A 25,484-nucleotide genomic window follows, 5' to 3' on the forward strand; every position below is an offset into this window, starting at 1 on the left:
AAAGGATTGGGACAAGTTGTGGGAGATTCTGACATTCTGTGAAATCAAATTTAAATCATATTTCAAAGTCTTTTGAATTTCTTTTAAAATGTTTATTCTGGAAAATCTAGAAGAAATAATGATTTGTCTTTAGAAATATAGCTTGGGCCAATTTGTTATATATTATAACAAAGTGCCGATTGGACTTTAACCTATTTAAAACATGTCATAAAAATTCTAAAAATGAATCTTAATCAGGAAAAATGACTAATGATGTTCCATGAATAATTTTTTTTTTTTTTTTTTAAAGATTCGAATTAGCTAGTTTTTCTCTTGATTTTTTCAGGATGAATTTTGAATTTTAAAGAGTCAAAATTGAAGATAAACTGTTTCAAAATTTAATTTGATTTTTTTTTCGTGTTTTCTCCTCTCTTAAACCGTTCAATTAAGTGTTTTTTACATCATTTATTCTCTACAAAAAAATCTTCCGTAAAAGGAAAAAAAACGTACGACGGAATGATGGACAGAAATACTCATTCTTTTATATATATATATATTTATTTATTAAAGGTAAATTTCGCAAATTGGCTATTTCTGGCAATTCATTTAAGTGTGTATCAAACTGGTAGCCCTTCGCATTAATCAGTACCCAAGAAGTAGCTCTTGCTTTCAAAAAGGTTGGTGACCCCTGATGTAAACAAACTACGGTGAGTTCAAGGACCGCTGAAATTAGTCGGAGAAAACGGTGTTTGCCAAATCCTCTCACCAGCGAAGCATGTTGGATATAAACAGTGGAGTTTGGAACCATTAGGAAGGTTTATACTCCTACAAAAAAAATGTTTTTCTCTTCATCATTTTCCATTTCCACACATTTCCACTAGGGCGGCGCCTCAACAGAGAAAAAAACATCACACACCCTGGCTTCCACCTGTTCGACTTGCTACCACCAGGCAGGCGCTACAGGTGCATCAGAGCCAGAACAAACAGGCTCAGAGACAGCTTCTTTCCCAAAGCTGTCACCAAGTTGAACTCTAACTTATAATAATAATAATAATAATAATAATAATAATAATAAATCCCCCCTATACAATATCATGCCCTAATACCCTACTGTGCAATACTACTCTTCCAGTGCAATACGTCCGACACTGATTGTTATTTATTACTTCGGTACTTTTGTCTTGTTCTGTATATTGTACAGTATTCTGTATTTCTATAGTGTTTTGTATATTGTACAGGATTGTTTATTATTTTTATTGGATAGTAGTCTGTTTATTTCAACTGTTAGTTTTTTCCTTTATTACCTCTTGTGTTATTTATATCACCCCATATTTGTTCCCACTACCGCACCTTAAAGGCCTACTGAAAGCCACTACTACCGGCATAGCTCGGTTGGTAGAGTGGCCGTGCCAGCAACTTGAGGGTTGCAGGTTCGATTCCCGCTTGTGCCATCCTAGTTACTGCCGTTGTGTCCTTGGGCAAGACACTTTACCCACCTGCTCCCAGTGCCACTCACACTGGTTTAAATGTAACTTAGATATTGGGTGTCACTATGTAAAGCGCTTTGAGTCACTTGAGAAAAGCGCTATATAAATATAATTCACTTCACTTCACTACCCACCACAGCCTGATAGTTTATATATCAATGATGAAATATTAACATTGCAACACATGCCGATACGGCCTTTTTAAGTTTACTAAATTACAATTTTAAATTTCCCGGGAGTTTCGTCTTCGAAACGTTGTGTAATGATGATGTGTACGCAAGACGTCGCGGGTTTTTAGGAAGTATGAGCGCTGCGCACACACACACAGCTAAAAGTCGCCTGCTTTAACGGCATAATTATACAGTTTTTTGGGACATCTGTGTTGCTGAATCTTTTTCAATTTGTTCAATTAATATTGGAGAAGTCACAGAAGAAAGATGGAGTTGGGAAGCGTTAGCCTTTAGCCACACAAACACACGGTGATTCCTTATTTAAAATTCCTGGAGGTGAAACTTTCCTAAGGATCAGCGGACATGGACATGTCAACCAGCAGGTTTCGGTGAGAAAATAGTGGTTAAAGGGGAACATTATCACCAGACCTATGTAAGCGTCAATATATACCTTGATGGTGCAGAAAAAAGACCATATATTTTTTTAACCGATTTCCGAACTCTAAATGGGTGAATTTTGGCGAATTAAACGCCTTTCTGTTTATCGCTCTTTTTGCGATGACGTCAGAACGTGACGTCTCCGAGGTAATACAGCCGCCATTTTCATTTTCAACACATTACAAAACAACAGGTCTCAGCTCTGTTATTTTCCGTTTTTTCGAATATTTTTTGGAACTTTGGAGACATCATGCCTCGTCGGTGTGTTGTCGGAGGGTGTAACAACACTAACAGGGAGCGATTCATGTTGCACCACTGGCCCGAAGATGCCAAAGTGTCTGCCGCCAGACCCCCATTGAATGTGCCAGAGTGTCTCCACATTATACCGGCGATGACAGACATGGCACAGAGATGTATGGATAACCTGCAGATGCATTTGCAACGATAAAGTCAACGAAATCACAAAGGTGAGTTTTGTTGATGTTGACTTATGTGCTAATCAGACATATTTGGTTGCGGCGTGTCTGCCAGCTAATCGATGCTAACATGCTACGTTAATTGACGCTAACATGCTATTTACCGGCGGTGCTAAGGCAGACATGGCACAGATGTGTATGGATAACCTGCAGATGCATTTGCAACGATAAAGTCAACAAAATCACAAAAGGTGAGTTTTGTTGATGTTGACTTACGTGCTAATCAGACATATTTGGTTGCGGCGTGACTGCCAGCTAATCGATGCTAACATGCTACGCTAATCGACGCTAACATGCTATTTACCAGCGGTGCCAAGGCAGACATGGCAGACCAATGTCTTGAAAAAATATATCACTCTTGAATTAACATTGTAGTTAATACTATGATTAATGTTAATTAAAAATTAAACATGAGATATAAATAATAACAGAAGTACAATTGTTTGTATATATTGTATATATAATTAGTGCAAAGGTCTATATGTACACAGGGATATTTCACATGCCTGTACTGTGTATAAAATTGAATTCATGTTTATAATGTTTATGATGTGTATTTACAATAAGTTGTGCAAAGGACATTTTATAATTTTCGGAAGTTTATTTTGTACTTGAAATTGTTTATAGGGTTCGGCGCAATAAGTGTTTAATGTCAGCCTAAACCCTTTCGGTCCGTAACATTTTTTATTTTCAATCTACGAATGTACAACTTTTTATTTTCAATCTATGAATGTACAACTGTTTGTTTGCTTTGTTGACCATTGACCGAAGAACAATAAACTTGTACTAAATATTGCCTCAAGGGCCACATTTTTATTTTTTCTTTTTTTTTCTTTCGTGTCTTAATAATAACTTTATTATTTCGTCAATCTTCACATAAAAAAAAAAAAAAAAAAAAAAAAAAAACCCACTAATTTGAGCAATGATTGAGCCGAAAGGGTGTAGGTTGAAGCAACGCTGATATAAACCTACCCCATCACAAGAACAAGGTTCAAATATATAAAATCTAAAACATGCTTCACTTATATTACTTTTTTTTTTAAACAATATATAAGCAACATATATGTAGCACACGTCTCATATACAGTTTAACATTTAAATCAAACATATACATTTGTACACTTATATATATATATATATATATATATATTATATATACACAATTTATTTAAATTCCATATAAAGTGGTAATATATACATTTTAATATAACCTATAATTATGAAATCATAAATTGTATTTATATACATATTATATATTATTGTCTTTCTAAAACAATGTTTGCTCTTCTTTCTTATATTTACTAATGATAAATGATTTAAAAAGCTTTTTAAACTGGTTTATGTCGGTGCTGTGTTTTATTTCATCCTTTAAACAGTTCCATATTTTAACCCCTGCTATTGTTATACTCATTCGTTTCTGCGTTGTTCTACAATATTGGATCTTAAAATGTAGTTCTCCTCTTAAATTATAATTCCCTTCTCTCTGTAAAAATCTTCTCTGTAACCCAGTTGGAAGTGAATCTTTACTTGCTTTATAAATCATTTGGGCAGTCTTGAGTTGGATGAGATCTGGTAGTTTTAAATCAAATGTTTTTTATAAATAATCCATTAGTGTGTTCTCGGGGTCCTGTGTTATGTATCAGTCTGATGGCCCTTTTTTGCATTATGAATAGTGGTTGGATGTTCGTCCTGTATGTATTTCCCCAAACTTCTAGACAGTAACTCAAATATGGTAAAACAAGTGTACATTTAATTACAGGGCGGGCCAAATTTGGCCAGTTTGACATCCATGGTGTATAGTGTTAAAGCCCGAAACACCCAGTGACCCAGAGGAACACTACTGATGACGCGCACCCGTAAATTATTTCATCCTTCAGGTCTTCCATTCACGTTCACTGTTCACCTGCAAGGCCACCAAGTGTATGTGCTCGCAAAGGATGCAAACATCTCACTCTGTTTTTTCATTTGTTCTTTTTGCAACTTAATGCCAAAAAAACGGAAATGCTGATTATCGGTCCTGCTAGACACCGACCTCTATTTAATAATACAACTTTAACATTTGACAACCAAATAATAAAACAAGGTGACTCTGTAAAAAATCTGGGTATTATCTTCGACCCAACTCTCTCCTTTGAGTCACACATTAAAAGCGTTACTAAAACCGGCCTTCTTTCATCTTCGTAGTATCGCTAAAATTCGCTCCATTTTGTCCACTATAGACGCCGAGATCATTATCCATGCGTTTGTTACGTCTCGTCTCGATTATTGTAACGTATTATTTTCGGGTCTCCCCATGTCTAGCATTAAAAGATTACAGTTGGTACAAAATGCGGCTGCTAGACTTTTGACAAGAACAAGAAAGTTTGATCACATTACGCCTGTACTGGCTCACCTGCACTGGCTTCCTGTGCACTTAAGATGTGACTTTAAGGTTTTACTACTTACGTATAAAACACTACACGGTCTAGCTCCAGCCTATCTTGCCGATTGTATTGTACCATATGTCCCGGCAAGAAATCTGCGTTCAAAAGACTCCGGCTTATTAGTGATTCCCAAAGCCCAAAAAAAGTCTGCGGGCTATAGAGCTTTTTCATTTCGGGCTCCAGTACTCTGGAATGCCCTCCCGGTAACAGTTCGAGACGCCACCTCAGTAGAAGCATTTAAGTCTCACCTTCAAAGTCATTTGTATACTCTAGCCTTTAAATACTCCCTTTTTAGACCAGTTGATCTGCCGTTTCTTTTCTTTTTCTTCTATGTCCCACTCTCCCTTGTGGAGGGGGTCCGGTCCGATCCGGTGGCCATGTCTCTGCGCCGCTGATCCGCCTCCGCTTGGGATGGTTTCCTGCTGGCTCCGCTGTGAATGGGACTCTCGCTGCTGTGTTGGATCCGCTTTGGACTGGACTCTCGCGACTGTGTTGGATCCATTATAGATTGAACTTTCACAGTATCATGTTAGACCCGCTCGACATCCATTGCTTTCCTCCTCTCCAAGGTTCTCATAGTCATCATTGTCACCGACGTCCCACTGGGTGTGAGTTTTCCTTGCCCTTATGTGGGCCTACCGAGGATGTCGTAGTGGTTTGTGCAGCCCTTTGAGACACTAGTGATTTAGGGCTATATTGATTGATAAAGAGGCTGCGACCCCCGACCTAGACTTCTCTACAACTTGTGACGTCACCACCTCAGCAACAGGCACCGACCTGCCCGACCTGTAGTCCGGAAGTGGCTAAATAACGCCGCCAAAGTGAGCCATGTTCGGCATGGAAGTGTTTAAATAGTTGACCACGACCTCCGGTGGCAGAGCCGGAGTGTTTATAGATGACTTCTATCCAAATAGCGCAATGTTTGTCGTGTTCGCGCCAAACTACACCCCCCCTCCTCCATATTAAAGAAAGTACGTACTTCTTCTGAACGGGCTTCTTCCTCCTCTTCACCGCGTACACGCCGACGTTTCCCAGCATGGCGGCGCTCCCAACTGTGTCTTTACTCTAGAAGAGGAATAATAATAATAATAATAATAATAATGTCCTCCAATGTTTAACGTCGACGTCCGAATGTGGCGACGCAGCCGGTGCTGTGATGGTTATTCATCGACGTGCTTCTTCCTCTCCCCAAAAAGGAGGCACATCATCCAAATATAGAAAATGACGCGCGGTGCTTTGCAGGAAAAGAACATTTTTGAAAAAAAAAAACAAAAAAAAAATGTCGCTAACTTTTCCAGTGGATGTGCTGGAGAGTGCGCTTCCGTCGCGTCAGCCAATCACGTCGCTCGATACTCAACGACGTGGCTACGCCGTGGCCTGCGATTGGTGCAAACTCTCGCCTTTGTTTGCCCCTGAACATCAACGACTGTCCAAAATAGACATTTGTTCCCAGATCTCTCGCATTCAAGTCGGTTGTACGTGATTATTTGTACAATCAGGCCACTGCAGCCAAGTTTCAGCGAGGTTTACGACATTGACGCCTCTTCCTGTCGCCTGCTTTGGGGTCGTAGTGTTGCCTATGACACCCCCTGGTGGCGCTGGGTAGTAATGGCAGGTAAACACCGGGCATGTTTTTTTTATTTTTTATTTGCAACATTTACAAACAATCGAGAAATATTGATTGTTCAAAATAAGTACAAACCAGCGCTTGGATGATCTCCTGCTGGCCCCACTATGGACTGGACTCTCACTATTATGTTAGGTCCACTATGGACTGGACTCTCACTATTTTGTTAGGTCCACTATGGACTGGACTCTCACTATTATGTTGGATCCACTATGGACTGTACTCTCACTATTATGTTAGATCCACTATGGACTGGACTCTCACTATTAAGTTAAATCCACTATGGACTGGACTCTCTATTATTTTAGATCAACTATGGACTGGACTCTCACTATTATGTTAAATCCACTATGGACTGGACTCTCACTATTATGTTATATCCACTATGGACTGGACTCTCACTATTATGTTAGATCCACTATGGACTGGACTCTCTCACTATTATGTTAGATCCACTATGGACTGGACTCTCTCACTATTATGTTAGATCCACTATGGACTGGACTCTTACTATTATGTTAGATCCACTATGGACTGGACTCTTATGTTAGATCCACTATAGACTGGACTCTTACTATTATGTTGGATCCACTATGGACTGGACTCTTACTATTATGTTAGATCCACTATGGACTGGACTCTCACTATTATGTTAGATCCACTATGGACTGGACTCTCACTATTATGTTAGATCCACTATGGACTGGACTCCCACTATTATGTTAGATCCACTATGGACTGGACTCTCACTATTATGTTAGATCCACTATGGACTGGACTCTCACACTATTACAAAATAAAATATTCAGTCCCTGGAGAGGAGGTCCCGACTGAAGCGTAGGTGAAAAAACCCTCATAGCCACAGCACACATAAGAATGTGTGTAATACGGAAACATCAAAGAACCCAAAGGACATTAAAAGAGCAGAGCAACCAGCCATTTCGATATCCGTCCATCCATTTCCTACTGCTTGTCCCTTTTTGGTGTCGTTTCCCTCCGGGTACTCCGGCTTCCTCCCACCTCCAAAGACATGCACCTGGGGATAGGTTGATTGGCAACACTAAATTGGCTCAATGTGAATGTTGTCTATCTGTGTTGGCCCCTGTGATGAGGTGGCGATTTGTCCAGGGTGTACCCCGCCTTCCGCCTGTATGCAGCTGAGATAGGCTCCAACCCCCCCGCACAGCTACAAAAGCAAAAACAACAACAAAGAAAAACTATATACACTGCGGGGGTGAGCATAGCCAGAGACAGGAGCAGACCCAACGAAGCAACCCACCGACTCTCTGCCAGTGTCCAGTCGGCGTGGGTGAGCGAAGATACGTCCAAGGAGACCGAGGTGTCCGATACCCGCTCATTCAGCCAAGACACTGTGAAGTGTCTCCAAACAGACTCCAGTGGGGCAGAGACCCCAGCAGCTGGTCTCCATGGCCAAAAGGCTCCCCGGGAGGAAGATCCAGAAGTTTTTTTACAAAACAGCACTGCAGAAGACAGGAAAGTGCCAGCCCTTGTTGCACAGTCCCAAAGGGTCCCCAACCAAAAGACACAAAATCAATAGGGCAAACACCAGGAACACAATTTGATGCCACAGGAGAGGCGCTATCTTGGGAAAAAAACACAAAAATATTGCAATCTTTAGTAGGCAACGTGTTATTTTACTTCTATGAAAAAACCTGCACTTCAGCAACAAAATGTCCCCACTGTGGGATGAATATAAGTCTATCCATCAACTGATTATTTTTGTCCACTTAGGTTGCATCGCCTGGACAGGTATCGAAACTGAGAGTTAACTTGACGGGCGTGTGTGTGTGTGTGTGAGCCGAGCACGGTTCCTCCAAGCTGCCGCTTCATGACACCATTAAACTGGAGAACAGAGTGTGTGTGTGTGAGAGGGCACAGATAAGGAAACGGGCTGAGCTCATCATGTGTTGTCTCTCTTCCAGCAGAACGAGGGCCAATTCCAGGACGTTCTATTCTGTCAAAAGGCGGAACATATTCCAGATAACAGATTCTACTACTTTAACTGCTACATGCTTTGGGTCAGCAGGTCTTGCTACCACACACTCCGCAAGATCTAATATATCTACCATATCTCAACAAAGTATGAGAGTGTGTATGTATATATATACACACATACAAACCCTGTTTCCATATGAGTTGGACAATTGTGTTTGATGTAAATATAAACAGATTTGCAAATCCTTTTCAACCCATATTCAGTTGAATGTTTGAATTATTTGATGTTCAAACTGACCGACATTTTTTTTGTGTGCAAATAATCATTTAACTTTAGAATTTGATGCCAGCAACACGTGACAAAGAAGTTGGGAAAGATGGCCATAAATACTGATAAAGTTGAGGAATGCTCCTCAAACGCTTATTTGGAACATCCCACAGGTGTGCAAGGGTAATTGGGAACATGTGGGTGCCGTGATTGGGTATAAAAGCAGCTTCCATGAAATGTTAAGTAATTCACAAACAAGGATGGGGTGAGGGTCACCAATTTGTAAGCAAATCGTCGAACAGTTTTAGAACAACATTTCTCAATGAGCTATTGCAAGGCCATCTACGGTCCGTAAAATCATCAAAAGGTTCAGGGAATCTGGAGAAATCACTGCACGTAAGCGATGATATTACGGACCTTTGATCCCTTGAGAGGTACTGCACCAAAAACCGACATCACTGAGTAAAGGATATCACCACATGGGCTCAGGAACACTTCATAAAACCGCTGTCAGTAACCACAGTTGGTCGCAACATCTGTAAGTGCAAGTTAAAACTCTTACTGTGCGAAGCGAAAGCCATTTATCAACAACACCCAGGAACGCCGCCCGGCTTGGCTGGGCCCGAGCTCATCTAAGATGGACCGATGCAAAGTGGAAAAGTGTTCTGTGGTCTGATGAGTCCACATTTCAAATTATATTTGGAAAATGTGGACGTGGTGTCCTCTGGAACAAAGAGGAAAATAACCATCCGAATTGTTATAGGCGCAAAGTTCAAAAGCCAGCATCTGTGATGGTATGGGGGTGTATTAGTGCCCAAGGCATGGGTAACTTACACATCTGTGAAGGCACCATTAATGCTGAAAGGTCCATACAGGTTTTGGAGCAACATATGTCGTCATCCAAGCAACGTTATCATGGACGCCCCTGCTTATTTCAGCAAGACAAGTGTTACAACAGCGTGGCTTTGTCAAAAAAAAGAGTGCGGGTACTTTCCTGGCCGGCCTGCAGTCCAGACCTGTCTCCCATGGAAAATGTGTGGCGCATTATGAAGCGTAAAATACGACAGCGGAGACCCCGGACTGTTGAAGGACTCAAGCTCTACATAAAACAAGAATGGGAAAGAATTCCACTTTCAAAGCTTCAACAATTAGTTTCCTCAGTTCCCAAACATTTATTGAGTGTTGTTAAAAGAAAAGGTGATGTAACACAGTGGTGAACATGCCCTTTCCCAACTACTTTGGCACATGTTGCAGCCATGAAATTCTAAGTTAATTATTTGCACATAAAATAAAGTTTATTAGTTTGAACATCAAACATGTTGTCTTTGTAGCATATTCAACTGAATATGGGTTGAAAAGGATTTGCAAATCATTGTATTCCGTTTATATTTACATCTAACACAATTTCCCAACACATATGTAAATATATGTATGTATATATGTATATATATATACATACATATATACACATATATAAATATAAACACACACATATATATATACATATATTAATATATACAAATATATATATATATAGCAAAAAATTAAATACAAATTTAAGAAATACCAAAATAAATCTTAGTTTTTTTATGCATAAATTGAAACAATTTCACAAAGTGTGTCTTTGAACAGAGATGTATTGTCTCCACGTTCTATTCCTGCTCGCTTATAAAGTGACAACACATCGTTGCAAGAGTCGATGTCATCAAGCCAAGACAACAGAGGCAATCAAGAGACCGCAGTCAGCTGACTCGGGCGCCCTTTGACCTCACAGCTCCCATCTGCGTCAGTCCCAGGGCGCTGCTAAAACCACCAAAAAGGTGCCAACCCTTCCCCACCCCCCGCTGGTTTTTGCTGAGGTTTGCTCAGGAAAAGGAGGAAATGAAAGTGCAGAGACAGAATTGAGGCCGAACCCCTTTTTTGCTGGCTCCTCTCCAGCCATGAAGACTTTCTGATTTCTTTTTTTTTTTCCACGGGGAAAGTTAATGAGTAACCCGGTGGAGGTGCAACCTTCAGCAGGCGTCAGAGCGCTGACAAGAACACAAGCAGATCTTCCGTCCTGGGTTAGTTTGGAGTCCTGCTGTGTTTGCAGACCATGGTGAGTTCTGACTTTTTCTTTCCGTCCTCATTTGGTGACACTGAACATTCGGTGGCGCTGTGCTCCTGTGACTAAAACTAAAGTGACCATAGTTCCACCCAGGTACTGTGCTCCTGTGACTAAAACTAAAGTGACCATAGTTCCACCCAGGTACTGTGCTCCTGTGACTAAAACTAAAGTGACCATAGTTCCACCCAGGTACTGTGCTCCTGTGACTAAAACTAAAGTGACCGTAGATAGTTCCAACCAGGTACTGCGCTCCTGTGACTAAAACTAAAGTGACCGTAGGTAGTTCCAACCAGGTACTGTGCTCCTGTGACTAAAACTAAAGTGACCGTGGATAGTTCCAACCAGGTACTGTGCTCCTGTGACTAAAACTAAAGTGACCGTAGATAGTTCCAACCAGGTACTGTGCTCCTGTGACTAAAACTAAAGTGACCGTAGATAGTTCCACCCAGGTACTGCGCTCCTGTGACTAAAACTAAAGTGACCGTAGATAGTTCCAACCAGGTACTGTGCTCCTGTGACTAAAACTAAAGTGACCGTGGATAGTTCCAACCAGGTACTGTGCTCCTGTGACTAAAACTAAAGTGACCGTAGATAGTTCCAACCAGGTACTGTGCTCCTGTGACTAAAACTAAAGTGACCGTAGATAGTTCCAACCAGGTACTGCACTCCTGTGACTAAAACTAAAGTGACCGTAGATAGTTCCAACCAGGTACTGCACTCCTGCGACTAAAACTAAAGTGACCATAGATAGTTCTAACCAGGTACTGTGCTCCTGTGACTAAAACAAAAGTGACCGTAGATAGTTCTAACCAGGTACTGTGCTCCTGTGACTAAAACTAAAGTGACCATAGATAGTTCCAACCAGGTACTGTGCTCCTGTGACTAAAACTAAAGTGACCATAGATAGTTCCAACCAGGTACTGTGCTCCTGTGACTAAAACTAAAGAGACCATAGATAGTTCCAACCAGGTACTGTGCTCCAGTGACTAAAACTAAAGTGACCGTAGATAGTTCCAACCAGGTACTGTGCTCCTGTGACTAAAACTAAAGTGACCGTGGATAGTTCCAACCAGGTACTGTGCTCCTGTGACTAAAACTAAAGTGACCGTGGATAGTTCCAACCAGGTACTGTGCTCCTGTGACTAAAACTAAAGTGACCGTAGATAGTTCCAACCAGGTACTGTGCTCCTGTGACTAAAACTAAAGTGACCATAGTTCCACCCAGGTACTGTGCTCCTGTGACTAAAACTAAAGTGACCATAGTTCCACCCAGGTACTGTGCTCCTGTGACTAAAACTAAAGTGACCGTAGATAGTTCCAACCAGGTACTGTGCTCCTGTGACTAAAACTAAAGAGACCATAGATAGTTCCAACCAGGTACTGTGCTCCTGTGACTAAAACTAAAGTGACCGTAGATAGTTCCAACCAGGTACTGTGCTCCTGTGACTAAAACTAAAGTGACCGTGGATAGTTCCAACCAGGTACTGTGCTCCTGTGACTAAAACTAAAGTGACCGTGGATAGTTCCAACCAGGTACTGTGCTCCTGTGACTAAAACTAAAGTGACCGTAGATAGTTCCAACCAGGTACTGTGATCCTGTGACTAAAACTAAACTGACCATAGATAGTTCCAACCAGGTACTGTGCTCCTGTGACTAAAACAAAAGTGACCATAGATAGTTCCAACCAGGTACTGTACTCCTGTGACTAAAACTAAAGTGACCATAGATAGTTCCAACCAGGTACTGTGCTCCTGTGACTAAAACTAAAGTGACCGTAGATAGTTCCAACCAGGTACTGCGCTCCTGTGACTAAAACTAAAATGACCATAGATAGTTCCACCCAAGTACTGTGCTCCTGTGACTAAAACTAAAGTGACCGTAGATAATTCCAATCAGGTACTGTGCTCCTGTGACTAAAACTAAAGTGACCGTAGATAGTTCTACCCAGGTACTGTGATCCTGTGACTAAAACTAAAGTGACCATAGATAGTTCCACCCAGGTACTGCGCGCCTGTGACTAAAACTAAAGTGACCGTGGATAGTTCCAACCAGGTACTGTGCTCCTGTGACTAAAACTAAAGTGACCGTAGATAGTTCCAACCAGGTACTGCGCTCCTGTGATTAAAACTAAAGTGACCGTAGATAGTTCCAACCAGGTACTGCACTCCTGCTACTAAAACTAAAGTGACCGTAGATAGTTCCAACCAGGTACTGCACTCCTGCGACTAAAACTAAAGTGACCGTAGATAGTTCCAACCAGGTACTGCACTCCTGTGACTAAAACTAGAGTGACCGTAGATAGTTCCAACCAGGTACTGCACTCCTGCGACTAAAACTAAAGTGACCGTAGATAGTTCCAACCAGGTACTGTGCTCCTGTGACTAAAACTAAAGTGACCGTGGATAGTTCCAACCAGGTACTGTGCTCCTGTGACTAAAACTAAAGTGACCGTGGATAGTTCCAACCAGGTACTGTGCTCCTGTGACTAAAACTAAAGTGACCGTAGATAGTTCCAACCAGGTACTGTGCTCCTGTGACTAAAACTAAAGTGACCATAGATAGTTCCAACCAGGTACTGTGCTCCTGTGACTAAAACAAAAGTGACCGTGGGTAGTTCCAACCAGGTACTGTGCTCCTGTGACTAAAACTAAAGTGACCGTAGATAGTTCCAACCAGGTACTGTGCTCCTGTGACTAAAACTAAAGTGACCATAGATAGTTCCACCCAGGTACTGTGCTCCTGTGACTAAAACTAAAGTGACCGTAGATAGTTCCACCCAGGTACTGTGCTCCTGTGACTAAAAATAAAGTGACCATAGATAGTTCCAACCAGGTAGTGCGCTCCTGTGACTAAAACAAAAGTGACCATAGATAGTTCCAATCAGGTACTGTGCTCCTGTGACTAAAACTAAAGTGACCGTAGATAGTTCTACCCAGGTACTGTGATCCTGTGACTAAAACTAAAGTGACCATAGATAGTTCCACCCAGGTACTGCGCTCCTGTGACTAAAACTAAAGTGACCGTGGATAGTTCCAACCAGGTACTGTGCTCCTGTGACTAAAACTAAAGTGACCGTAGATAGTTCCAACCAGGTACTGTGCTCCTGTGACTAAAACTAAAGAGACCGTAGATAGTTCCAACCAGGTACTGTGCTCCTGTGACTAAAACTAAAGTGACCGTAGATAGTTCCAACCAGGTACTGTGCTCCTGTGACTAAAACTAAAGTGACCGTAGATAGTTCCAACCAGGTACTGCACTCCTGCGACTAAAACTAAAGTGACCATAGATAGTTCCAACCAGGTACTGTGCTCCTGTGACTAAAACTAAAGTGACCGTAGATAGTTCCAACCAGGTACTGTGCTCCTGTGACTAAAACCAAAGTGACCGTGGATAGTTCCAACCAGGTACTATGCTCCTGTGACTAAAACTAAAGTGACCGTGGATAGTTCCACTGAGGTACTGTGCTCCTGTGACTAAAACTAAAGTGCCCGTAGATAGTTCCAACCAGGTACTGTGCTCCTGTGACTAAAACTAAAGTGACCATAGATAGTTCCAACCAGGTACTGTGCTCCTGTGACTAAAACAAAAGTGACCGTGGATAGTTCCACTGAGGTACTGTGCTCCTGTGACTAAAACTAAAGTGACCGTAGATAGTTCCAACCAGGTACTGTGCTCCTGTGACTAAAACTAAAGTGACCGTAGATAGTTCCAACCAGGTACTGTGCTCCTGTGACTAAAACTAAAGTGACCGTAGATAGTTCCAACCAGGTACTGTGCTCCTGTGACTAAAACTAAAGTGACCGTAGATAGTTCCAACCAGGTACTGTGCTCCTGTGACTAAAACTAAAGTGACCATAGATAGTTCCAACCAGGTACTGGGCTCCTGTGACTAAAACTAAAGTGACCGTAGATAGTTCCACCCAGGTACTGTGCTCCTGTGACTAAAACTAAAGTGACCATAGATAGTTCCAACCAGGTACTGCGCTCCTGTGACTAAAACTAAAGTGACCATAGATAGTTCCAACCAGGTACTGTGCTCCTGTGACTAAAACTAAAGTGACCGTGGATAGTTCCACTGAGGTAATGCGCTCAATCAGTTTACAGCTTCACAACTTCCTGGTCGTAAAGAAGGAAGGTTCTAGGCAGGTTTCAATGTTTACAAAAACAGAGTGAGAAGGGGATTTAAACCACTCCCTTTTTGGCGGTTTACCCGACACATGAAACGTGACACATACGCTTCAGCCCTGAGATGGCAGTAGGGTGTTGAACATATTAACATGTGTTTTGTGGCAATTCCTACTTTGACCACAGTTGCTATGTCGAGTGGCACTTTCCATCATTTTCAGCAGACTCTTCCTCTTCCTCTCACGGGAGATCCACCCAGGAATACGGCCCTATAAATCCCTTTCTTACTGCTGGTTTGCTCAGTGCTTTTTAATTTATTTTTTTTGACATGGGTTTTACACTCCATATTGAAATATGATTGAGAACCTGATAATTATTATTCGTACAAACCTCTCTTGAGTTGTAGGCACCGAGCTGATGTGTATTGTTTGTGATATATAAACATTTATATTCACACACACACATACATACATACAGATATATACATACATACATACACACACACACACACACAAATATATATACATATGCAGTACAAACACACATATTTACACACATATATGTACACCCACAAATACACATACAAATATATATACACAATATACATATATATACACATACATATATTTATTTATACACAAATATATACATACATACACACACATATATGCATATACATGTGTATATAATTATATATATATATAATCATGTATATATAATTATATACATATAAGCATACATACATGTATTTATACACAAATATATACATACACATATATATATTATATATACACACATATATATGCATATACATGTGTATATAATTATATATATAATTATATACATATATGCATACATACATAAATACATACATATATACACATATACATATGTATACACATATATGCATAAATATGTATGTATATACATACATATATATATAAAACACAAACATACATATGTATACAAATATATACACATACATACATACATATATACACACATATATATATATACACACATATATATATATACACACACACATACATACACACACATACATACATATATATATAAATATATACACATACATACATACATATATATACACATATATATATACATACATACACATATACATACATACATATATATATACACATATATATACATACATACATATATATACACATATATATATACACACATATATATATATACACACACACACACATACATACACACACATACATACATATACACATATACATACATATATATATACATATATAAAAACATAAATATATATATACATATATAAAAACATAAATATATATTTATACACACATACATACATACATATATATACACACACATACATACATATATATATATACATACATACATATATATATACATACATATATATACATACATATATACATACATATATATACATACATATATACATACATACACATATACATACATACATACATACACATATATATATCTATACACACATATATATATGTATGTATAAATTTGTAAAAAAAAAAATGTCTGAGGGCCGGTATATCTGATTTTTTAGGAACACTCATACAAAACCTCACTCGGATTGAATGCTAAAAACAATATGAAAGACCGCCTGAAAAAGCGGAATGTCATTCAAAAATGTTTTTAAATATAGAATGTGTGATATACAATATTAACTATCAAGGATAAAACACTGAATATTGACAACATAGGAACGTCACACCCCCTCTCCAGCCACATATTTTACAACCAAACTAAATGCAAAATACACGGAGAAATATGAACGTGAAGAGTAAAATAATAAACCCACCCACAATCTGATGTATCACTAAGTTTTAGAACTTTGTTGTAAAAATCTCCTTCCTCGTCTGTCCCTGACATCCACATTTCAGGCTCTGGAAACACTGTGGAAACACTCCTCACCTACACTGCTTGGTACCTCTTCTGAGCTATTGTGACTTACATGACCATAGTAACTAATTACATGACCATAGCAAGTAATTACATGACCATAGTAACTAATCAGAGGACCATAGTAACTAATTAGATGGCCATTGTAACTCATTAGATGACCATAGTAACAAATCAAAGGACCATAGTAACTAATTAGAGGACCATAGTAACTAATCAGATGACCATTGTAACTCATTAGATGACCATAGTAACAAATCAGAGGACCATAGTAACTAATTAGAGGACCATAGTAACTACTTAAATAACCATAGTAACTAATCAGATGACCCTAGTAACTAATTAAATAACCATAGTAACTAATCAGAGGACCATAGTAACTCAGATGACCATAGTAACAAATCAGATGACCATGGTAACTAATTAGATAACCATAGTAACTAATTAGATGACCATATTAACAAATCAGATGACCATGGTAACTAATTAGATAACCATAGTAACTAATTAGATGACCATATTAACTAATTAGATGACCATAGTAACTAATTACATGACCATAATAACTAATTAGATGACCATAGTAACTACTTAGATGACCATAGTAACTAATCAGATGACCATAGTAACTAATTAGATGACCATAGTAACTACTTAGATGACCATAGTAACTACTTAGATGACCCTAGTAAGTAATTACATGATTATAGTAAGTAATCAGATGACCATAGTAACTAATTAGATGACCATAGTAACTAATTAGATGACCATAGTAACTAAATAGATGACCACAGTAACTAATTAGATGACCATAGTAACTACTTAGATGACCATTGTAACTACTTAGATGACCCTAGTAAGTAATTACATGATTATAGTAAGTAATCAGATGACCATAGTAAGTAATTAGATGACCATAGTAACTACTTAGATGACCATAGTAACTAATCAGATGACCATAGTAAGCAATTAGATGACCATAGTAACTAATTAGATGACCATATTAACTAATTAGATGACCATAGTAACTACTTAGATGACCATAGTAAGTAATTACATGATTATAGTAAGTAATCAGATGACCATAGTAATTAGATGGCCATAGTAACTACTTAGATAACCATAGTAACTAATTAGATGACCATAGTAACTAATTAGATGACCATAGTAAGTAATCAGATGACCATAGTAACTAATTAAACGACCATAGTAACTACTTAGATAACCATAACTAATTAGATGACCATAGTAACTACTTAGATGACCATAGTAACTAATCAGATGACCATAGTAACTAATTAGATGACCATAGTAACTACTTAGATGACCATAGTAACTACTTATATGACCCTAGTAAGTAATTACATGATTATAGTAAGTAATCAGATGACCATAGTAACTAATTAGATGACCATAGTAACTAAATAGATAACCATAGTAACTAATTAGATGACCATAGTAACTACTTAGATGACCATAGTAACTACTTAGATGACCCTAATAAGTAATTACATGATTATAGTAAGTAATCAGATGACCATAGTAAGTAATTAGATGACCATAGTAACTACTTAGATAACCATAGTAACTAGATGACCATAGTAACTAATCAGATGACCATAGTAACTACTTAGATAACCATAGTAACTAATTAGATGACCATAGTAACTAATCAGATGACCATAGTAACTAATTACATGACCATAGTAAGCAATTAGATGACCATAGTAACTAATTAGATGACCATAGTAAGTAATTAGATGACCATAGTAACTAATTAGATGACCATAGTAACTACTTAGATGACCATAGTAACTACTTAGATGACCATAGTAACTACTTAGATGACCATAGTAAGTAATTACATGATTATAGTAAGTAATCAGATGACCATAGTAAGTAATTAGATGACCATAGTAACTACTTAGATAACCATAGTAACTACTTAGATGACCATAGTAACTAATTAGATGACCATAGTAACTAATCAGATGACCATAGTAACTACTTAGATAACCATAGTAACTAATTAGATGACCATAGTAACTAATCAGATGACCATAGTAACTAATTACATGACCATAGTAAGCAATTAGATGACCATAGTAACTAATTAGATGACCATAGTAAGTAATTAGATGACCATAGTAACTAATTAGATGACCATAGTAACTACTTAGATGACCATAGTAACTACTTAGATGACCATAGTAACTACTTAGATGACCATAGTAAGTAATTACATGATTATAGTAAGTAATCAGATGACCATAGTAAGTAATTAGATGACCATAGTAACTACTTAGATAACCATAGTAACTACTTAGATGACCATAGTAACTAATTAGATGACCATAGTAACTAATTAGATGACCATACTAAGTAATCAGATGACCATAGTAACTAATTACATGACCATAGTAAGCAATTAGATGACCATAGTAACTAATTAGATGACCATAGTAACCAATTAGATGACCATAGTAACTAATTAGATGACCATATTAACTACTTAGATGACCATATTAACTACTTAGATGACCATAGTAAGTAATTATATGATTATAGTAAGTAATCAGATGACCATAGCAAGTAATTAGATGACCATAGTAACTAATTATATGACAATAGTAACTAATTATATGACAATAGTAACTGTTATATCCTGCAAAAGCGCAGATTCCAAGACTTACGGTCATTAGAAAACATGACTGCATGTCACAAAGGCAGCTACACTTTCCATCTTAAAGATCTAAAAAAAAAAAGTATTTGGAATGTCCAGCGGGCCTTACTTTGGCCAGATGTGCCCTAAACCATGCATGTTTTCTTAAAGACTGAAGAAGTGTAAGAAGTTAGGACACACGCACGTTTGCTCTGTCCATGAGAAAAACGTCCGCGAGGGCTGCTTAAGACGCGGCTTTCAGTTGGCACAAGAACCCCATCCCTTCTTCTGAAAAAAATCTCTCGAACACGCGGCAGGACAACCCACACTTCCAGCCGTCCGGCTCGGCACCCAAGCTGGACGCGGTGCAGGGTCAGGTGAACGAGGTGAAGGTGATCCTGAGAGACAACATCGACAAAGTGCTGGAAAGAGGCGACCGACTGGACGACCTGATCGGCAAGACGGACGACCTGCAGGCCTCGGCTAGTTCCCGTGCTCCTTCCACGCCATTTCAAAATATATCTTTTGTCCCTCCGTTTTGAATATTGTGTTCTCCCGCCAGGCCGACTCCTTCCAAAGGACCTCCACGCAGGTGGCCAGGAAGTACTGGTGGAAGAACATCAAAATGATGATCATAATCGGCGTGGTGGTTCTGGTCGTCCTCATCCTCATCATCCTCTTTGCTACCAATGTTATTTAACTCAATCGCCCGACATGGTGAGGCCTGGAGGAAACTCTGATTGCTAAACACTCCACACCACCTTCTCCCGTCCCACTAAATTAATTCTTTTACCCAGGTTCATAAATCCATGTTTTATTGGTTTCTCACACTTGCCTATGTTGGATACATTATCCATGTGTGTGTACAGTGGAACCCTGATTTACCAACCGCGCCATTTGCGGACTTCTCCATTCACACACTTTTACATTTATTCTGCTTTCCGCCTGCAAATAAGAAAAAGCAGGGCGCGGCTTTTCACGTCACTTCTCCACGCCGGCTTTCTGTGTTTCTACGCCCTTTGTCAGGTTTTGTGCATTTTGCTAACTCGATGAGTTCCCGAAACATTGAGAGAGCTCACAAGTATTGGAGAATTGACGAAGCGAGGTTCCTACAGTTTTCTGGAAAAATATGCCAGAGCAGACTTAGCGTATTCTTCGGAATATAAGTCGCAGTTTTTTTTTCCATAGTTCCATAGTGTGCGACTTATACTCAGGAGCGACTTATGTGTGAAATTACTAACACATTATCCTCCATCCATCCATCCATTTTCTACCGCTTGTCCCTTACGGGGTCACGGGGGGGCTGGCGCCTATCTCAGCTACAATCCGGCGGAAGGCGGGGTACACCCTGGACAAGTCGCCCTCTCATCGCAGGGCCAACACAGATAGACAGACAACATTCACACACTAGGGCCAATTTAGTGTTGCCAATCAACCTATCCCCAGGTGCATGTCTTTGGAAGTGGGAGGAAGCCGGAGTACCCGGAGGGAACCCACGCATTCACGGGGAGAACATGCAAACTCCACACAGAAAGATCCCGAGCCTGGACTTGAACCCAGGACTGCAGGAACTTCGTATTGTGAGGCAGACGCACTAACCCCTCTGCCACCGTGAAGCCCACACATTATCCTAAAATACCAAATAATATTATTCAGCTCATTCACGTAAGGGACTAGACGTATAAGATTTCATCGGATTTTGCGATTAGGAGTGACAGATTGTTTGGTAAACTTATAGCATTTCCTATATGTTATAGTTATTTGAATGACTATTACCATAATCTGTTAGGTTAACATAGCAGGCTCCTTCTCAGTTATAATAATAATAATAATAATAATGGATTAGATTTATATCGCGCTTTTCTATTGTTATATACTCAGAAGTGGGAACCCATCATTCATTCACACCTGGTGGTGGTAAGCTACATCAGCTGCCCTGGGGTAGAGTGACGGAAGCGTGGCTGCCAGTTTGCGCCTACGGCCCCTCCGACCACCACCAATCATTCATTCACCGGTGTGAGCGGCACCGGGGGCAAAGGCTGAAGTGTCCTGCCCAAGGACACAACGGCAGCGACTTTGATGTCCATAGGTGGGAAGCGAACCTGCAACTCTCAGGTTTCTGGCACGGCCGCTCTACCCACTACGCCATACCGCCCCCAAGTTGGTTATTTATGCCTCATATAACGTACACTTTTTCAGCCTGTTCACTATTCTTTATTTTAAATTGCATTTAAAAGTCTATTCTTGGTGTTGGGTTTTATCGGATAAATTTCCCCCAAAAAATGGGACTTAAGTTTTTTTCCTTCTTTATTATGCATTTTCGGTAGGTGCGACTTATACTCCGAAAAATACGGTATTTCACTGCGGAGGAAAAAAACGCTACCTCTCATTCCCTTTCTCTCCCGATGTTAAAGTTAAGGATTTGTGTGATTTCTGATCGTTTGTGAGGGCACCAAAGGGATTTCTGTGGCAAATTGGCTTGTTTTTGTTTAATAAAGAGAAAGTTGATTCATTTTTTTATGTTTGCCTGATATACAGTACTGTATGGCACTTTATATTGTGTTCAAAGTGTACAAACCTTTGCTAATACACAGACTTTTGTCCAGGCTGAAACCCACCATTAATATTTACGTCGTTTCTCATACAAACTTTGTGGTTTAACAAGAACCAATCCATTTGGTAAATCGAGGTTCCACCGTAAATGTTCTATCTAAGACTGATGAATACGTGTCTTTGCTACCACAAGGCTGTAAATAAGTGTCTATTTGTCTACGTAATAAATGAAGTGATTCACAAACAGCACGAAAGGACGTTAAGTACTAAAAACAAAAAGGATGAGAAGAAGGTTAAAACATCTAAATAACTGGCAAAAAAAAAAAAAAATCAAAAATCCCAAAAAGCTCCGTGGAATAAAGAAGAAAATGTGGGGTACAGTACTCTTCAGTTTAGTTTCTTACAATCAGGAAGAGGGCGACGTCGCTGCGGCCCTGCACCCCCCCAGCCAGCCTCGTCGCTCCGACACCTGAGAAAAGACACCAATGTCAGCTCGGGACACCTTTTCACACCATAAAGTCAACAGGAAACGGCATGTGAAAAAAATAAGTATATATTAACATTTAACACTTTAAATAGCAAAGATCTTGAGTTGAACTAGAACAGGGGTGTCCAAAGTGTGGCCCGGGGGGCCATTTTGCGGCCCGCAGCTAATGTTTTACCAGCCCGCAGCACATCGTTCTAAAAATATATATTTTTTAAACAATAAAAAGTCGAATAAAAGAGCCAATTGGTGAAATGCAACGAGAAAAAGTTGCATTCTTAACTCTAATAACACAATTTTTTAAAATAATTTCTCAAAAAATAATAATGAATAAAAATCAATGTTGCTATGAATTATTGATTAAGGAAATAAAGGACATGAATACAACAATAAAAAAAAGAAAAATATGAGAATTTGAAATAAAAAATGTCCATACTAATTATACACTTATACTAATTATCTTATTGATTGTTATTAGAAATATACTAAACCAATTACAATATATATTATCTAAAGCTGATATAAAGATTTAACTGTTGAATGAAAAATAAAAATAATTTTAAAAAACATGACCTTTTTATGAGTGGGGCACTTTTGGATCCCCTAAGGATTTTAGTGGAATTTAATAACTGTCTTTGCAAAAATAATAATAATAATAATGAATTTAAATCAATTTTGCTATGAATTATTAACCCGTTTAGGGATCCAATAACTTCACATTAAATATTTCACTTTGAAAATCTTTTTGGGGGAAAATATTGTGTATTTTGCCTCAAAAAATAGGGTTGTGACAAAAAGCTCGTAAAAAGTGAAAAAAATAAAGTTGAATTGTCAGAGTTATTTGTTGACGAACCCCAAGATGCGGAGATGGGGGCAGGCATGGAATGTGAAAACATGATTTAATTAAATACTAAAGACAAAAACAAAACCAAAAGGGTACAAACACAAAGCGCGCACAAGGCGGATAATCAAACAAAAGGAGCTAGCCTGGGAGCTATCCATCCATCCATTTTCTACCGCTTATTCCCTTTTGGGGTCGCGGGGGGCAGTGGCGCCTATCTCAGCTACAATCGGGCGGAAGGCGGGGTACACCCTGGACAAGTCGCCACCTCATCGCAGGGCCAACACAGATAGACAGACAACATTCACACACTAGGGCCAATTTAGTGTTGCCAATCAACCTATCCCCAGGTGCATGTCTTTGGAAGTGGGAGGAAGCCGGAGTACACGGAGGGAACCCACGCATTCACGGGGAGAACATGCAGACTCCACACAGAAAGATCCCGAGCCTGGATTTGAACCCAGGACTGCAGGACCTTCGTATTGTGAGGCAGACGCACTAACCCCTCTGCCACCGTGAAGCCCTGCCTGGGAGCTAGACAATAACAAAAAAGAACTTCAGCATGGAAGCTAGTGGAAAACAAACAGAAAAACTGGAAATAGCTAATGCTAACAAAAACAGCTCACCGCTACGACGACCAGGACAAGATGTAGCACGATAGGTAATAGCTGAAAAGATGCCAGACACAAGAGTGACATGAGGCAACGACAATACAAATGACAATACAATGATCCAGCAACTGACACAAGACAAAGAGGGTACAAATAGGAGCAGGCTGATTGGCAACAGGTGTGACCAGGTGCCAATCAGCCGCAGCTGAGGAGGAACACAGCACTCAGGGAACAAGACAGGAAGCTGACAAAATAAGAGCACTAGACAGGAACTAAAGAGGAAAACTAAAACATAGACAAACTGTCAGGGGAAAGCCTGACAAGAATTAGCGATTCAAGGGTTTTATGAAAAAAATAATATATGACTTGTTTTGAACCTTGTTTGAGAATGAAACCCTTCTGGGTCCTTAAGGGAGCCCCAACAATTAAAAAAAAAAAAAAAAAAAGTGTATATTGAATTGGTTTTGAAAATGAAAAAATATCAACTTGGCCCCCAAGTGCTTTTATTTTTCACTGTGCGGCCCTCAGTGGAAAAAGTTTGGACACCCCTGAACTAGAAGGAAACCTTTGGTAAAAAGATGCACATTTAAAAAAAAAAAAGGAACATTCCGTGCAAATTTCTGTAAAAATATGCTTCTTGTGTTACATTTACAATAAATAAAGGTTACAGGTTACACAGAGAAGACACTTTTTCCCCCAACACAACAGCAGCGTCCATAGAAGCTGCTAGCTCATGGACAAGAAACAAGCAGCTTACATCAGGAGTGCAAACACCTTAAAGGAGCAAATACTTATTATCAATATTATTATTATTACTTGTAGAAGGGGGCCTGTAAAGAATGACCATTACAGTGTGCGTAAAATTAACCTTTACATCACGTACGGCTGCAAACGGAACAAAAAAAAAAAAACAATCCCCAGAGGAAAAAAAAAACAATGGGAAAGGAAGGTGAAAGCTGCACGTTTTGTCCCATATGGTTTGAGTTCAGAAATGCGGATACAGGATGTTGTGAGACCATACCAAACGGCAGCAATCGAGAGCGTATGCTTCTCGTACCCGGTCCGCATTGAGCGGGCCCTGAGAGTATCTGGGAGTCAGCTCATGGCCTGCAAGGAAGCTCCGCTGGCAGGTACAAACAAGGTATGTCAGAGTTAGGAGACAACATACTTCCTTTTCGCTTTCCTTCTACATCCTTAACTTTGCAGTAGTAGCGCTTTCTTTACCTGTTAACTTTACACTTAAAAGAGAGAAGAAACCAAAAGGACAACAAAAAAAAAAATGGTGCAAAAGGAAGGCTGCGGCGGGGGGGGGAGTTAAAATAATGTTAC

The 25,484-nt window shown here is 39.5% G+C and overlaps 3 protein-coding genes across 6 annotated transcripts in view; 1 reads left to right on the forward strand and 2 right to left on the reverse strand.

Annotated features, from left to right (window-relative positions):
- The window catches only part of LOC133557390 (aryl hydrocarbon receptor-like), a 35,139-nt gene extending 28,624 nt beyond the window's left edge, over positions 1-6,515 (reverse strand). Inside the window, exon 1 of one of the 2 annotated variants that reach the window (XM_061907802.1) lies at positions 5,953-6,515. In XM_061907802.1, coding sequence (XP_061763786.1) covers positions 5,953-6,011 — 59 coding nt within the window. In that variant the 5' untranslated portion in view covers positions 6,012-6,515. The remainder of the gene's footprint in view (positions 1-5,952) is intronic. The other variant, XM_061907803.1, reaches the window with a different exon arrangement.
- Positions 6,516-10,713: 4,198 nt separating this feature from the next.
- si:ch73-234b20.5 (uncharacterized protein LOC449923 homolog) lies at positions 10,714-22,463 on the forward strand. Its single transcript, XM_061907808.1, has 3 exons — positions 10,714-10,922; positions 19,984-20,148; positions 20,229-22,463. The coding sequence occupies exons 1-3, from the start codon at positions 10,920-10,922 to the stop codon at positions 20,364-20,366; spliced, it is 306 nt and encodes a 101-aa protein (XP_061763792.1). The 5' UTR covers positions 10,714-10,919; the 3' UTR covers positions 20,367-22,463.
- Positions 20,465-25,484, reverse strand: part of LOC133557391 (heterogeneous nuclear ribonucleoprotein D0-like) — a 28,592-nt gene continuing 23,572 nt past the window's right edge. The window contains exons 8-9 of one of the 3 annotated variants that reach the window (XR_009807754.1): positions 25,177-25,278; positions 20,465-22,688 (exon numbers count right to left, since the gene is read on the reverse strand). The gene's annotated coding sequence lies outside the window, so the exon portion shown is untranslated. Of the gene's footprint in view, positions 25,279-25,484 lie in introns of all 3 variants that reach the window. The other 2 variants (XM_061907804.1, XM_061907805.1) reach the window with 2 other exon arrangements.

Source organism: Nerophis ophidion, linkage group LG08 (assembly GCF_033978795.1).
Source record: "Nerophis ophidion isolate RoL-2023_Sa linkage group LG08, RoL_Noph_v1.0, whole genome shotgun sequence".
Classification (NCBI taxonomy): Eukaryota; Metazoa; Chordata; class Actinopteri; order Syngnathiformes; family Syngnathidae; genus Nerophis; species Nerophis ophidion.